General features: G+C 35.2%; 1 protein-coding gene across 2 annotated transcripts in view; it reads left to right on the top strand.

Annotated features, from left to right (window-relative positions):
- Positions 1 to 14,392, top strand: part of LOC149806243 (annexin A11-like) — a 106,895-nt gene that overhangs the window by 62,407 nt on the left and 30,096 nt on the right. For both annotated transcript variants that reach the window (XM_089951190.1, XM_089951191.1), the window contains exons 11-12: positions 6,915 to 7,005; positions 8,394 to 8,473. In XM_089951190.1, the coding sequence (XP_089807316.1) occupies positions 6,915 to 7,005; positions 8,394 to 8,473 (171 nt within the window). The remainder of the gene's footprint in view (positions 1 to 6,914; positions 7,006 to 8,393; positions 8,474 to 14,392) is intronic.

Here is a 14,392-nt window from a genome sequence, read left to right as displayed (position 1 = left end):
TGAAACTTCCAACAAATGTTTTGATCACAAAATGGCAGAACTGAAGAAGGAAAAACTCATGCAAGTGTTCTAAGAAGGCGGGGAACATGAGTAAAGCTGGCTAGAATATGATTTAGATAAAAATAAAATCTTATTCAGAAGTTCCAAGAAAAATAACTCCATCGTGATTGGATGTCAGAACTTTAGGACCTCGACTTTAATGCACCATATCAAGTGCATTGATAATCATCAAGAGATGATACTTTGCAGTCAGCTGACAGGGAGCGAGGTTTTAGATGCAAAAACAACATTCACATACTTTCAAGAAATCGCTTGAAAGTTAACACATTACAAAGACATGACCATAATGTTGGACACAAGACAAATTTAACTTTTTGGTGCTCTTAGTTATGGTCCAAGGCATAATTGATCAAAGAGAAGAATCTTATATTAAAGAACATAATGTATTTGGCTTTTCATTCAAATTATGGGTAATATAGACCATTTAAATGATCTCACATTATTAGGAGGTTGTCCCATTATGAGCATCTCATTGGCCCCCTTTTTTCAAATGAAGGGAGCCATTTGGCCCTATTTTTCTCAAACATGGCTGAAACACTGCCTTGCTATTATGTACTGGGACAAGTAAAACTGGTCAATTGTGTCGTTCTTATACATGAACATATATTGTGCATACAAATCTTATTGCCACCACATTAACCTTTTTCATCTGTCAACAATTTGATTTCTGCAAGATAACTTGACTGGGTGGTATTGAATTTAAACTAAATTTGGTTTCTGTGAGATAACTTGACTGTGTGTTATTCAATTTAAACCAAATCTGGTCTCCACAAGGTAACTTGATGGGGTGGTATTGAATTAAAACCAAATTTGGTTTTCACATGGCAACTTGACTGGGTGGTATTGAATTTAAACCAAATTTGGTTTCCACAAGGTAACTTGACTGGGTGGTATTGAATTTAAACCAAATTTAGTTTCCACAAGGTAACTTAACTGGGTGGTATTGAATTTAAACCAAATTTTTTGGTTTCTGCAAGGTAACTTGTCTGGGTGGTTTTAAATTGAAACCAGATTTGGTTTCCACAAGGTAACTTGACTGGGCAGTATTGAATTGAAACCAGATTTGGTTTCCACAAGATAACTTGTCTAGGTGGTTTTAAATTGAAACCAGATTTGGTTTCCACAAGATAACTTGACTGGGTGGTATTGAATTTAAACCAGATTTGGTTTCCACAAGATAATTTGACTGGGTGTTATTGAATTTAAACCAGATTTGGTTTCCACAAGATAACTTGACTGGGTGGTATTGAATTTAAACCAGATTTGGTTTCCACAAGATAATTTGACTGGGTGGTATTGAATTTAAACCAGATTTGGTTTCCACAAGATAATTTGACTGGGTGGTATTGAATTTAAACCAGATTTGGTTTCCACAAGATAATTTGACTGGGTGGTATTGAATTTAAACCAGATTTGGTTTCCACAAGATAATTTGACTGGGTGGTATTGAATTTAAACCAGATTTGGTTTCCACAAGATAATTTGACTGGGTGTTATTGAATTTAAACCAGATTTGGTTTCCACAAGATAACTTGACTGGGTGTTATTGAATTTAAACCAGATTTGGTTTCCACAAGATAATTTGACTGGGTGTTATTGAATTTAAACCAGATTTGGTTTCCACAAGATAACTTGACTGGGTGGTATTGAATTTAAACCAGATTTGGTTTCCACAAGATAATTTGACTGGGTGTTATTGAATTTAAACCAATTTTGGTTTGCAGCTTTATATTGAAGAGACCTTGAAAGAGTTAAATTTTCAGCTTTCTTTATTGTTACTTAGAGGAAATATGGCCCCTGATTTCCAGTCCTCAGAATGTTTCCAGAGTTTAACTTGAAAAAGGATTTTTGGATGTCATCTTTATTGATGAGTCCCTGCATAAGGTTGAAGTCCAGAATTCTATGATAATATCATTGACATGAGTTATTGCCACCAGAATTCTATGATAATATCATTGACATGAGTTATTGCCACCAGAATTCTATGATAATATCATTGGCACGAGTTATTTCCACCAGAATTCTATGATAATATCATTGACATGAGTTATTGCCACCAGAATTCTATGATAATATCATTGACACAAGTTATTGCCACCAGAATTCTATGAAAATATCATTGACACGAGTTATTGCCACCAGAATTCTATGATGATATCATTGACATGAGTTATTGCCACCAGAAGTCTATGATAATATCATTGACATGAGTTATTGCCACCAGAATTCTATGATATCATTGACATGAGTTATTGCCACCAGAATTCTATGATAATATCATTGACACGAGTTATTGCCACCAGAATTCTATACATGAGTTATTGCCACCAGAATTCTATGATAATATCATTGACATAAGTTATTGCCACCAGAATTCTATGATAATATCATTGACATGAGTTATTTCCACCAGAATTCTATGATAATATCATTGACACGAGTTATTGCCACCAGAATTCTATGATAATGTCATTGACACGAGTTATTGCCACCAGAATTCTATGATAATGTCATTGACACGAGTTATTGCCACCAGAATTCTTTGATAATATTGACACGAGTTATTTCCACCAGAATTCTATAATATCATTGACATGAGTTATTGCCACCAGAATTCTATGATAATATCATTGACACGAGTTATTGCCACCAGAATTCTGTGAAAATATAATTGACACGAGTTATTGCCACCAGAATTCTATGAAAATATCATTGACATGAGTTATTGCCAATTCTCATGACATTCACTTAAAAAATCTACCTTTACCAGTGATTGTTTGTTTTCAACCAAATTTGGCAAGCAGATTTAGTTGGGTTTATTTTACAATGGACATAAGCAAAATTGATTTTAATTAAAGTGTTACTAAGAACACAACTTGTGACTTAAAATAATTGACTAAATTCTTAGCAGGGTAATAATTCATTTTTTGGACAAAGCTGCTCTTTGAAACCTAGGCAAAAGCAGTTAGTACCAAGGGATATTCCAGTAACACATACATGAGATATATTAAAGGCACTTTTAATGTTGAATAGTCACCCACATTGGCATATATTTTTTTGAAAAAATGGACTTTACAGTCAATCAGTGATAGTTAAATGTTTAGACTAGTTTATGTGAGTGTTGTATATATCTAGTCAGTATGGTTTGTGTTTGCATTCTCCTACTAATCGACATAGATTATGCACATTTTTCATGCAGTTTATTGTATTTATAACATGTAACAGGTAGATTACACTTTTATGCTCACATTATGCTTTTTTTTGCAATTTATATTGGGAATAGTTATGCTCATAATTCTCCAGTGCTTTGCTAATAGTTTACATCAGTAATTTACCTATAATAATTATATTTGATGAGTTTGGTACCTCCTCTACCGTTGAAGCTGACTTCATTGTTTATTCTACATTTCCAGTCATAAATATATTTGGTTCAAACACTTTTACAAATTATACCTGACATGGAAAGTTCTGAAATATTACATATGTCTACCAATTATTTTCATATGCTATCAGACATTAGCATAAACACCTACAGATATTGACAGCTTCTGACAAAGAAAAAAATTATACGCTTATGGTGTCATGACTAGTGTGCATTTACTAGACTCAAGCACTGGGCACAATTTTCAGCAGTCGGAATGAAAACTTTTGATTCAAATGTGAGTTTAATTCATGGTATCAACAGCCTCTTCATTTTAGTGTAATATTTCTCATCATGCAACAGGTCATACTGCAATTAGCAACAAATTCACCTTTTATGTTTTGCTTTAAAAAATTCTTTTCAAATTTGCTGCATATTCCTGTACCCTTTACACAACACTATAGTCTGACTATACATCCTTGTTTGTTTGTACCCCCCTGTCAATTTCAATAACGAAAACATGTAATGTGATAAAAAGTGCAGAGAACTAAGTCAACTGAATCATTGATTTATAATTTCTAACCTGACTGTGACCAGAATGGCACAAATACTGGCATCCCCTGCACCTTTCATGCTTAACGAACTTTCCATAACAACATGGCATCATATTGCATACACTATGGGATCATTTATTTCCATCAGATGACATGATGATGTAGTTCGTCCTGTTCAGCAGCTGCTGGATAATTGCGTAAATTACATAACATTAAGATTTTATAATTATATCCCTTTCCACACATGAACATAGAAATTAAGCTGCTTGTTAAATCCATGTGAAAGGCAAATTTGTTGTTGTCATTCTTTTACTTTGCTTGATTCAACATTGTAAATGTTGGAAGCAGACGACTTATGTATGTACATCTGTAATTGTTCACACACCCCTTTGCTGAAAATGGACATGTCCAGGAACTGGAAATGGATCTCGAGCGTGTCTGTCTGTTATTTTTAAAACTTCTGTTAAGCATGAAACACCCAGAAAATGATGGCGTTAGGGCCACTCTATTCACAGCCACGTTAGAAATTATAAATCAGTGAATTAATTGACTAAGTTCCTTGCACTTTTTATCACATTAAAGGTTTCCATTGTCGAAATCGTTATGGGGGGTACAAACGGGTTTGTTTAGTCAGACTGTAAACAAGCACACACATACCCTGCCTTATGTGACAAAAAAATCTTACTTAAAAGAGCTTAATCATTTTGTTAAAAAAAATGAAATTGAAAGCTTTTTTTGATAATGTTTTGAATCAGTTTGTCTGAAAAAGATGATAATGTGATTGGGATTGAAAATGAAAGCTTTTTTTTGATAATATTTTGAATCAGTTTGTCTGAAAAAGATGGTAATGTGATTGGGAGATGGTAATGTGATTGGGATTGAAAATGAAAGCTTTTTTTGATAATGTTTTGAATCAGTTTGTCTGAAAAAGATGGTAATGTGATTGGGATTGAAAATGAAAGCTTTTTTTGATAATGTTTTGAATCAGTTTGTCTGAAAAAGATGATAATGTGATTGGGATTGAAAATGAAAGCTTGTTTTGATAATATTTTGAATCAGTTTGTCTGAAAAAGATGATAATATGATACATTCTGGGATTGGTCTGTTTATAGTAAAAGTTACTGATTAGTAATCAGTGCTACTTACAATACAACAAAAGGACAAGTTGAGAGCTTAAACCATGCACCATAGATATCTGTAATAACTTTCACAAAATAAAGACAATTATAAGCATGGACCATTGTAAGTTGGAAAGGTAAGCGAAGATAAGCACAAAAACGTGGGTGTTCCACTGAGGCACAAAAACATGTGGGTGTATCCACTGAGGCACAAAAGCATGTGGATGTATCCACTGAGGCACAAAAGCATGTGGGTGTATCCACTGAGGCACAAAAACGTGCGGGTGTATCCACTGAGGCACAAAAACGTGGGTGTATCCACTGAGGTACAAAAGCATGTGGGTGTATCCACTGAGGCACAAAAACATGTGGGTCTATCCACTGAGGCACAAAAACATGTGGGTCTCCCCACTGAGGCACAAAAACATGTAGGTCTATCCACTGAGGCACAAAAAGAGTGTAATTATGATCATTTGAATATGTCAGCTTGTAACCATATTAAAAGTTCAGGTTAAGTGATCAGTTTTCACAAAGCTGAAATGTACCTAAAAATAGAGACATTCTGATGTTTTTTAATTAAATTAATGATATATTACAAGATATATTTTAGTAGCAATGTTGTGAAATGCAATTGTAGTCATTCACATATTGTTTTTTTAGTACATATCTTGGTAGGTCTTGCTATAAGGCCACCTAAAACAGTTTATGTCAAATTTTCAGATAAATAATTATTTACAATTATTCTCATGGTGTTAATTAACATCAAAACCATTAGAAGCTTTAACTAAAAGATTGCTTTACTTACGTTACAAGTGAATGTTGTACAGGCCATATAATCTAGTGTTTTTTTTTAAAAAGGGTAGGATCTGTAGGGACACTTTTTAGCCCAAAATTCACATATTTTGAAAAACATTTATCAGATAATATCATGGCAAGAAATGTATCAACATTTAAGAGACTTAAACTTGCAATTGATTTTAAAAATTATTTGAAATGACATCACTGGAACATGTTCGTGATGTCAAACTTGGCTATAAAATAGCCATTTTGTCCATAAATTGTAGCATTTTTTTTTTTTAATTGAAGTGGTGAACCTACGTATCTATAATCCACAAATTTAGGTTCCACAATGGAGAAGAAAACCATAGTCAATTTAATTGTCATTTTCCTTATTAAAAGCTGTCCTGGATAAAAATCAAATGCATATTTAAGTAAGAGAGAGTGGCATGTTTGGTCTAAATACATTTGCATCTGGATCTGAGTATGGACTGAAAATGACACTTGTAGTGCTTCCACTTTTGTTCTCACAAAAAAAAAACTTTTCCAAACAAAAAATTGGGAGTATCAGCCTTGTATTGCTTGTTAAAGCACAAATAAAATACAAAAGATAGCACAAAGTAAAATGTTTTCCTACATTCCTCTGCAGTTGGTTGCCATAATAGGGTTAAGGTCACAAGGAAATGTTTACATGTTTGAACTGCGGGTGGGGGTATCTCCTTTTATTTCCATTGTCTCACTTGCAAATTAAAATTTTGATACACAAGGGCTTCTGATGATATTGTAGAGCAAAATAATATTGTTGGCATTTCATGATATTTAAGGTTTTAGGTGATATTGTGGCATAATGTTCATAATTAAGGTTTTAGGTGATATTGTTGGCATAATGTTCATGATATTCAGGATTTTAGGTGATATTGTTGGCATAATGTTCATGATATTTAAGGTTTTAGGTGATATTTCTTTCAGGCAGGTGCATAAATTTATAGATTTATAAAGTTATATATGTAACGGTATAGATTCAAAGCCTCTTTTGATTTGCAGGGACTTGGCACAAAGGAAGCTGTTTTGTTTGAAATACTTTGCACCAGAACAAATGCAGAGATCAGAGAAATTGTCTCCTGTTACAAAACACGTGAGTATTTCATTAGATAATAATATTGGTAAATAATAAAATTATCTTAACTTTTAGGTTATTTTATTTTGTTAAAGTGAGGTATATCTAAAGTGCATGAATGACCCGTGTCCATGGATATGATAAAATGTTTGTGGATATGACATCTCTTTTCTTTCTATATCCATTTTTTTCCTCAGTATTATGAATGGCATAGACATTGATTACAATATATATATATATATATATATATATATATATATATATATATATATATATATATATATATATATATATTTCTTTATATTTCTTGGGAAGATGAATCTATCATTACCTTAAATTATGCCCTGCTATCATGTATGAATTTGTGAATATGACCAGGCATTATGTGTATAAGACTAATTATGTCCAGTTGTTAATTACAATGTAAAATTATTAGCTTTTTCTATTAAACATGCTGCATGAATAATTTCAGAGATAGGGAAACAAAATATTAAATTGCACAGCAATTGTAATACATACCAAATTGAGGTTGCAGATATGGATACTGGACAGATATTACTTTTACTGTGGTTGCATTTGTTCTGCATCACACAAAAAAGGTCATTGATTTGATAATGATGCTCATCATTCGATGTGTTTATTCTTTATTTAGTCAAGTTCATTGTTTAGTTTATAATTTAATGTAGATTTTAATGAGATGGGTCCTATTCAAAAAGTAATGTCATATCTGCAGATACACCTCATATTCTTACTATAGCAGTTAAAGAGCACTATAACACTTCACATTTAAATCAGTAAACATAAATAGCATCTGTTGTAATTATTCCACAGTTTTGCAATAATGAATATCCTTAGTTAAAACAGTTTAATAGATGCAGTTCCCTCTACTCTTTAGACAGCTTGATGCTACCAGTGTTTAATACAGTATGTAAAGTAAAATCACAGAAACATTGTTACATGAAGTCCATTAAATTTACTGAAAGAGCTTAGTCATCCAAAATATATTTGCATTCTAATTACACCATCATCGAACCTTGGACAAATGCATTAATTCCAAATTGGAGGTTGAAAAACGAGTTTGTTTGCTAAGCACAAGTTACGATAGCAAATGTATTATATCTTTTTTTTTTAATTTCAGCATAAATTATAATTGCAAATGTATTAAATCATAGTTTTGAAAATTACAATATAAATTATGATTGCGAATGTATTGTTATATAGCTTTGAAATTTCAGTTAAGCAGCTCAAGGCAAACATCATTGGATATCTGTCTTTAGGTATAAGTAATTTTTAAATCTGTTCACTTTTAAATTTTAAATCATTTTGTAAAAGATATTAAATTTCATATCCATATATATATTGGTGAAAGGGGTCAAGGTTCTCATAATATCAGTCTTATATTGCAGACTTTGGGCGTGACTTGGAGAGGGACATAACCAGTGATACTAGCGGTCATTTCAAGCGACTGCTGGTGTCCTGTTGTCAGGTTAGTGGATCAATATCAGTTGAACATTTTGAAGCTTCTTCTATGACTGTTTGCATTCAAGTATTAACTGGCATATACCTTTGTAGCCAATAGTCCACTTTGACACATCATGCTTGGATGATATAGTCCCAAAGATGTACATTATTTTGTCAAAAGTAAATTGATTCATATAATGTTAAATTGGAATCAATCAGTTTGATAGATAACTTAGCATTATAGATTGCAAATAAATATTTAAAACAAAACATTACAAATGTATTTGGATCTCTTATGGAAGTGTTAATTTATGTTTATTTTCTGAGTTTAAAAAATTAAGAATCTTTTCTTTTGTCAGTAATATTTACAAGATTGTTTGAAACAGTACATAGTTGGTTTATCCTTCACTTAAACAAGCATGGCAAATGAAATATAATTCTCTTGTTATAAGAGCTAATTGAATCGCAGGAATACCTTACCCATCACTATTGTAAAGCTTATACTTTTTCATGCCACAGATCATCATCTGTTTGATGTGATAGTGTGGAGAGTTGTTAGTATGAAACAATCCACTCATGCACCTAGCCTGAGACATAGATAGAAAGGTCATGTTTTTCGAAGACACCATGCTGTAAGGACATTATGCCTAGATTGTCAGCAGAGAATCTTTGCTTGTAGCATTAGTGGTCTATCCATTCAATGACATAAATTTTATGCAAGTAACATTTTTTCTTTCTTTTGGAATTCAGTTCTTTAAGGGTTACCTCTTGTATTGCACACTTTTAGAGCAGTGAGAGGCTCGTGTATTCCTCTCTTCATCAAAGAAAAATGATTAACATAAGATTGGTGGAATCTTTTTGTTATTGCCATTGTTTACTTTAACAGGTTACAGTGACAAACAAAAAAAGACAGGTAAAATGAATCCTTGTTTTGTTTACCTCATGCATACACAGTAGTGTACTTAGTATGCATACACAGTAGTGTACTTAGTATGCATACACAGTAGTGTACTTAGTATGGATACACAATAGTGTACTTAGTATGCATACACAGTGGTGTATATACTGCTTCTCATGCTCTAAGTTCACATGAAAAAATTCATGGTGCACTTTGCAAATTATGTACTTCTGAACCCTGGAATCTAACTGATTCCAGCCAGACCTATGAGCAATGGAAGAAACTTCTCTCCCTCTTATAATCAGAATTTTTGGGTTTCTCTTTCACAAAGCCCTCATATGGCTCTGTGAGAGGCTTAGCTCTTCAGCTTTGAATATCACTTCAGGGTCCCAGGAGATTATGGAACCAATGTCTTTGGTGATATGTGAAGCCCCTCCAGAAAAAAGGGTGACTTAATGTTTGTTGAGTCGATTTTCTCCCCTCAAAATGAAGGATGTGTCAGACATTCTTAACTTTTAGGGCAGTGAGGGAGAGGGAGGTGGTACACCATTTTCATTGTGCCCTGAAAGCATGTTGCTACATTAATTCCTCCTTTTAGGGAGGTGGAGCAAGGAGAAAGGAAGTGATGCACCGCACACTTTATGCCCACAACAGCATATTGCTCCCTCCTGTTAGGTAGATAGTGCACCGCACCTCTCATGTCCATGGAAAGGTGTTGCTCCCTCCGGCATGGGAGGTGGTGCACAGCTCCCAAAATTTTAAGGGTTGTGTGTTGTGCCCCTCAGAGGAAAAGGATCAGCACCACATCTTTCTGAGTGATGAATCAGTTGAGGATGAAGTATTCTATGATTATCGCTCAGTGGTCTCGCGGTATGGGGATAGGGTACAGACTGAGTACCTCCATCTACCATCCCATCCTATGCAGGATTGGGAGTCTGCCCATTGCATGCAAACTAGGGAAGAGGATTGGTATCTCCCCTTCCCTATCATCCCAACTAATCCTTACAAGATGTGGAGCCCTCCACCTCAGAGTAGAGGTGGTATGTCCCACCATCATTTCTCCCCAGGAAAGACAAGTAGTTTTGTCTTTGTTCTGAAACCTCTATAACATATAGAGCCCCTACTTACCATGATGAACAAGTACAAGAAATGGCACAGCGTATTGTTAGGTTACTTCCCCAGAAGAACATAGTGATGCTTAACCAATCTTCTTCTCAGAATGTTCTAGATGATGATACATTATCTATCCACTTCAACTTCAACAAGCTAGAGCTAGGAACAGCTCAACTGATGGTTCTTAGCGGGCCCACCAACTCCTCACAGTTGGATGAAGTGGATGAGGTATGGTTTTTTGATGAGGCAGTAGATGAAGTCATCTGATGCCATAAACTATCTAGCACACAGCCCATGAAGATCCTTTCCTTATTGGAAAAGATCTCTGGGACTAATTTCATGGCCAGATCTCATGCTTCATCCACATTCCTCATTGATTGAGGAAATATCAGAGAGGTTCTCCACAGGCCTAGACTTTGCTCAGTGGCATAGAGGGTGATCTGTTCCTCCCTCTACCATGAACCCTATGGTCTCTGCCTCTAGTTACCAGGTAAGACATCCTAACACTCACTTTCTTTTGCAATGGCCTTATAAGCAGAACTTTTACACGTCTGCCATGACATTGCGCTGGACCCCTTGAAGGTTTTATTTAACCATAATAAAGTTGTTTAAAGGGCTGCTACGTTGGAACCTAAGAACATCTTCAGAGGATTCACCCCCACCATGGCTTCACAAGATTTGAAGGATCATCAACATAGGTACTCACACTAGCTCCTGGCCCATTGCAGTTGGCCAGAAAGCATACTATTGTGAATCACCCCCAGAGGCCACCTGCTAAATTCTTCAAACTGAATCAGCCCCAGTCCAATGCACAACCTCAAATAAGAGGAGACCTCTTCCTTGTTAGTCAGGTCTTTAGCATGGAAGTCCCAGAAGACCCTCTTGGAAGAAGTTCTCCAACCTGCCTTCCTTTCCCAAGGAAGGATAAGAAGGGATGGCATTAGGGACTCACGCCCTTTCCTGCCATGCATAAATGCTTATCTTGGCCCATTGGTCAAGCATCACAAATGTGGTATATCTTCAGTGACTGGGAACCCTGATTCTCCAGTATTTTGATGACTTGATGATCCACAATGTTCTGGCTTAGTCCCGCCATCTGGATCTGTTTCAATGTTGGTCCACAGTCACTTGGTTCAGCCTTTTACCCAACCTCAAGAAGTCAGAACTTGTTCAGTCTTGTTTAATTAAGGATGAGTTATTTACTAACCATAATTTTTCCTGGGTTCCACTTGATCATAAAGATCAGATCCTGGCACTTCTAGAGGTACTATGAGCAAAAAAATCTTTTTCTGCTCTTTACCTATCCCTTTACTGATATGGTGGCCAAGTGGTTAGAGTGTTTGCTTTAGATGCAGATGGTCGTGGTTTTGAACCCTGGTTGAGTCATACAAAGGACTTATAAAATGGTTCTTGGCACTGACTCACTAGTTGCTCACCATTAATAAATTAGTGTTATGACTAGTCGGCCTGGTGCCAAGATAATGTGACTTGGTGGGACATAATGCTACATGTCAGCAGCATGATGCCCCAATGCTAGACTTCACTATCAACTGCCACACTGCAGACATTGTAGCGATTGACTGAATATTTTTAAATACTATGTTAAAAATCCAAATCATACACATTACCTATCCCTATTGGGAACCTTGAAAGCCACTGCAGGTCTAGTTCCAATAGGATGTCATCATATGCTCCCTCTAAAGTTTCTCCTTCTTGCATGATGGAAACTTCACAGATTCTCAGTAGGTTCTGAATCCTCTAAGACCATACTTATATCACTATTTGTGCTTTTGGATGAATCAGGATAGATTTTCCTGACTGGGGTCCTCATGCATACACCTGATGCATACATGCCAACCATTACCCTTTTGCGTAATCATTACACTTTTTTTCACTAAATTACACCTTACACATAAATGTACTCGGATATTGGTATATCACCCTCCCCAAAAATGTTTTTTTTTCATTTCATTAACATCCCATTAATCTTTCAGGCTGTATTCTAGAAAAGTTTACTTCTTCACAACTACGACATAAGAATACGCTTGTCCGTAGACATGCATGCACTTTTCTAACAGTATTATATTCTATTTATAGCAGTTGCCCTATTTCCAAGAAACATGCTGGTTTCTACTTAAACTTTGACCTTGGTTTCTGTTTATACACCTGTATGGCTTAGTTAGGAGAGAACAGACTGGGTTTCTAATTTTTAGTCTTTTCTCGCAGATTCTTTGTTCTAATTCATATCTGGTACAGAACCAGTCTGTAGGTATTTGGCGCTAAAAGTCGTCAGATTTATTCTAGTCAATGCGTGTGTTAGAGCAAAAATGTTTTTCAAATAATTTCACCGATGGATTAGAAAAAGATAAAAAATCGATTCAATGATGAATACATGAATTACACAGTACAGTGTTCCATTCTAGGGCAGCTTCACACCCATTGCAGGCAGTATGTAGAGGATTTTAATATCATTCATGGTAAATTTGATGTGGAACAACACTAGCTATGTGCAAGGTATTTTGAAAAATATGGTCATCGTGGTAAAACAATGAAACATTGAGTTAGCTCCAATACTAAGGTAACTTCTTTTGTGCAGCAGAACTAAATTGTGGACAAAATTTTTATAAATTCTGAGGCATTATTTACCAGGTTCTTAATAGAACACGGACTACCCCTAGCAGTAGAAGACTACGTTGGTCCTTTGTTCAGACATGTTTCCTGATTCCAAAATTCTGATTGCAGAAAATATGCATGTACAAGAATAAAATCATCAGATATTGTTAGGTGTTTAGCAGAAGATAATTCACTTAAAATTGCAGAAGCCATGAAAATTGGGTCGTTTAGTATTGCAACAGACAGGAGTAGTGATTATGACAAAAAGTTGTACCCGGTCGGTGTTGAAGACTTTGGCTACGAAAAGGGTAAAGTCATAATGCTCTTCTTTCATTACCAGAATTAACAGTAGATTCCACTGGAGAAAACCTTTTTTTATTTGCTTAATAATGCTTTGAATAAACATAAGTTGGCAGAACTGCATGGGGTTTTCAGCTGATAAAGCATCAGTGATTACTGGAATTCATAAAGGAGTTGCATTCTATATTTTGAAAAATATCTTCATCAGTGTACATATTAGGTTGTCCCAGTCATATGATGCACCATGCTGCAGTAAAGGCTGCCAATAAATTAGAAAAACTCCTGAAGTGTCATGTTGGCATTCTACTTGATGATGTGCAATGGCACCTTATTTCCCAGCTAAAAGACCCAATCACTGGAAGATATAAATTTCCTCTTCTTTGTCAGGTTATGAAAGGAATATTGGTTCCTTACCATTCTAATGCTGACTGTGAGAGATTGTTCAGTATTGTTAACAAAAATAAAACTGAATTCAGATCCAGGTTCTGTAACCCAGCACTAAGTGCTCTGCTGGTGTGCAAAACATCATAGTCTCAGCGGGTACAAAGTGTTTTGTAATGCAGTATGAGAGTCTGTTGCTTTTGAAAGCTCAAAGTGCTATATATAAAAACCTGAAGCAAACAAGTGATATTAAAAGACCAGAGGGGTAAATAAATAATTTTTTACATATGCTCATTGAATTTTATTATGTTGTATGTGGATTACTTTTTTTCTGCTTGGATTACTCCTTTTGTGTACTTGGATTACATTTTTTCCTTGCCAGGGGTTGGCATGTATACTGATGCCCACTCTTATCCATTTGCCAATGCATCAGATTCTGGTTGGGGTGCTAATTTATAGCAGGAGGGCACAGTTCTTCAGGTCTTTGTACTTGGGATGATTCAACACTCCACGTCAGAAATGTAGAAATGAAAGCCATATTTCTAGTATTGCAAGATTGCATTGACAAAGTAAGGGGTCTCATCATATGACACATCTGTCATAGCATCATGGACACCAGGGATGCGCACATGCCCTTTC

The sequence above is a fragment of the Sinohyriopsis cumingii genome, chromosome 2, assembly GCF_028554795.1.
Source record: "Sinohyriopsis cumingii isolate HCF-2022 chromosome 2, ASM2855479v2, whole genome shotgun sequence".
Classification (NCBI taxonomy): Eukaryota; Metazoa; Mollusca; class Bivalvia; order Unionida; family Unionidae; genus Sinohyriopsis; species Sinohyriopsis cumingii.
The sequence above is the reverse complement of the archived record's forward strand: the minus strand, read 5'-3'. Positions and strand labels throughout refer to the sequence as shown.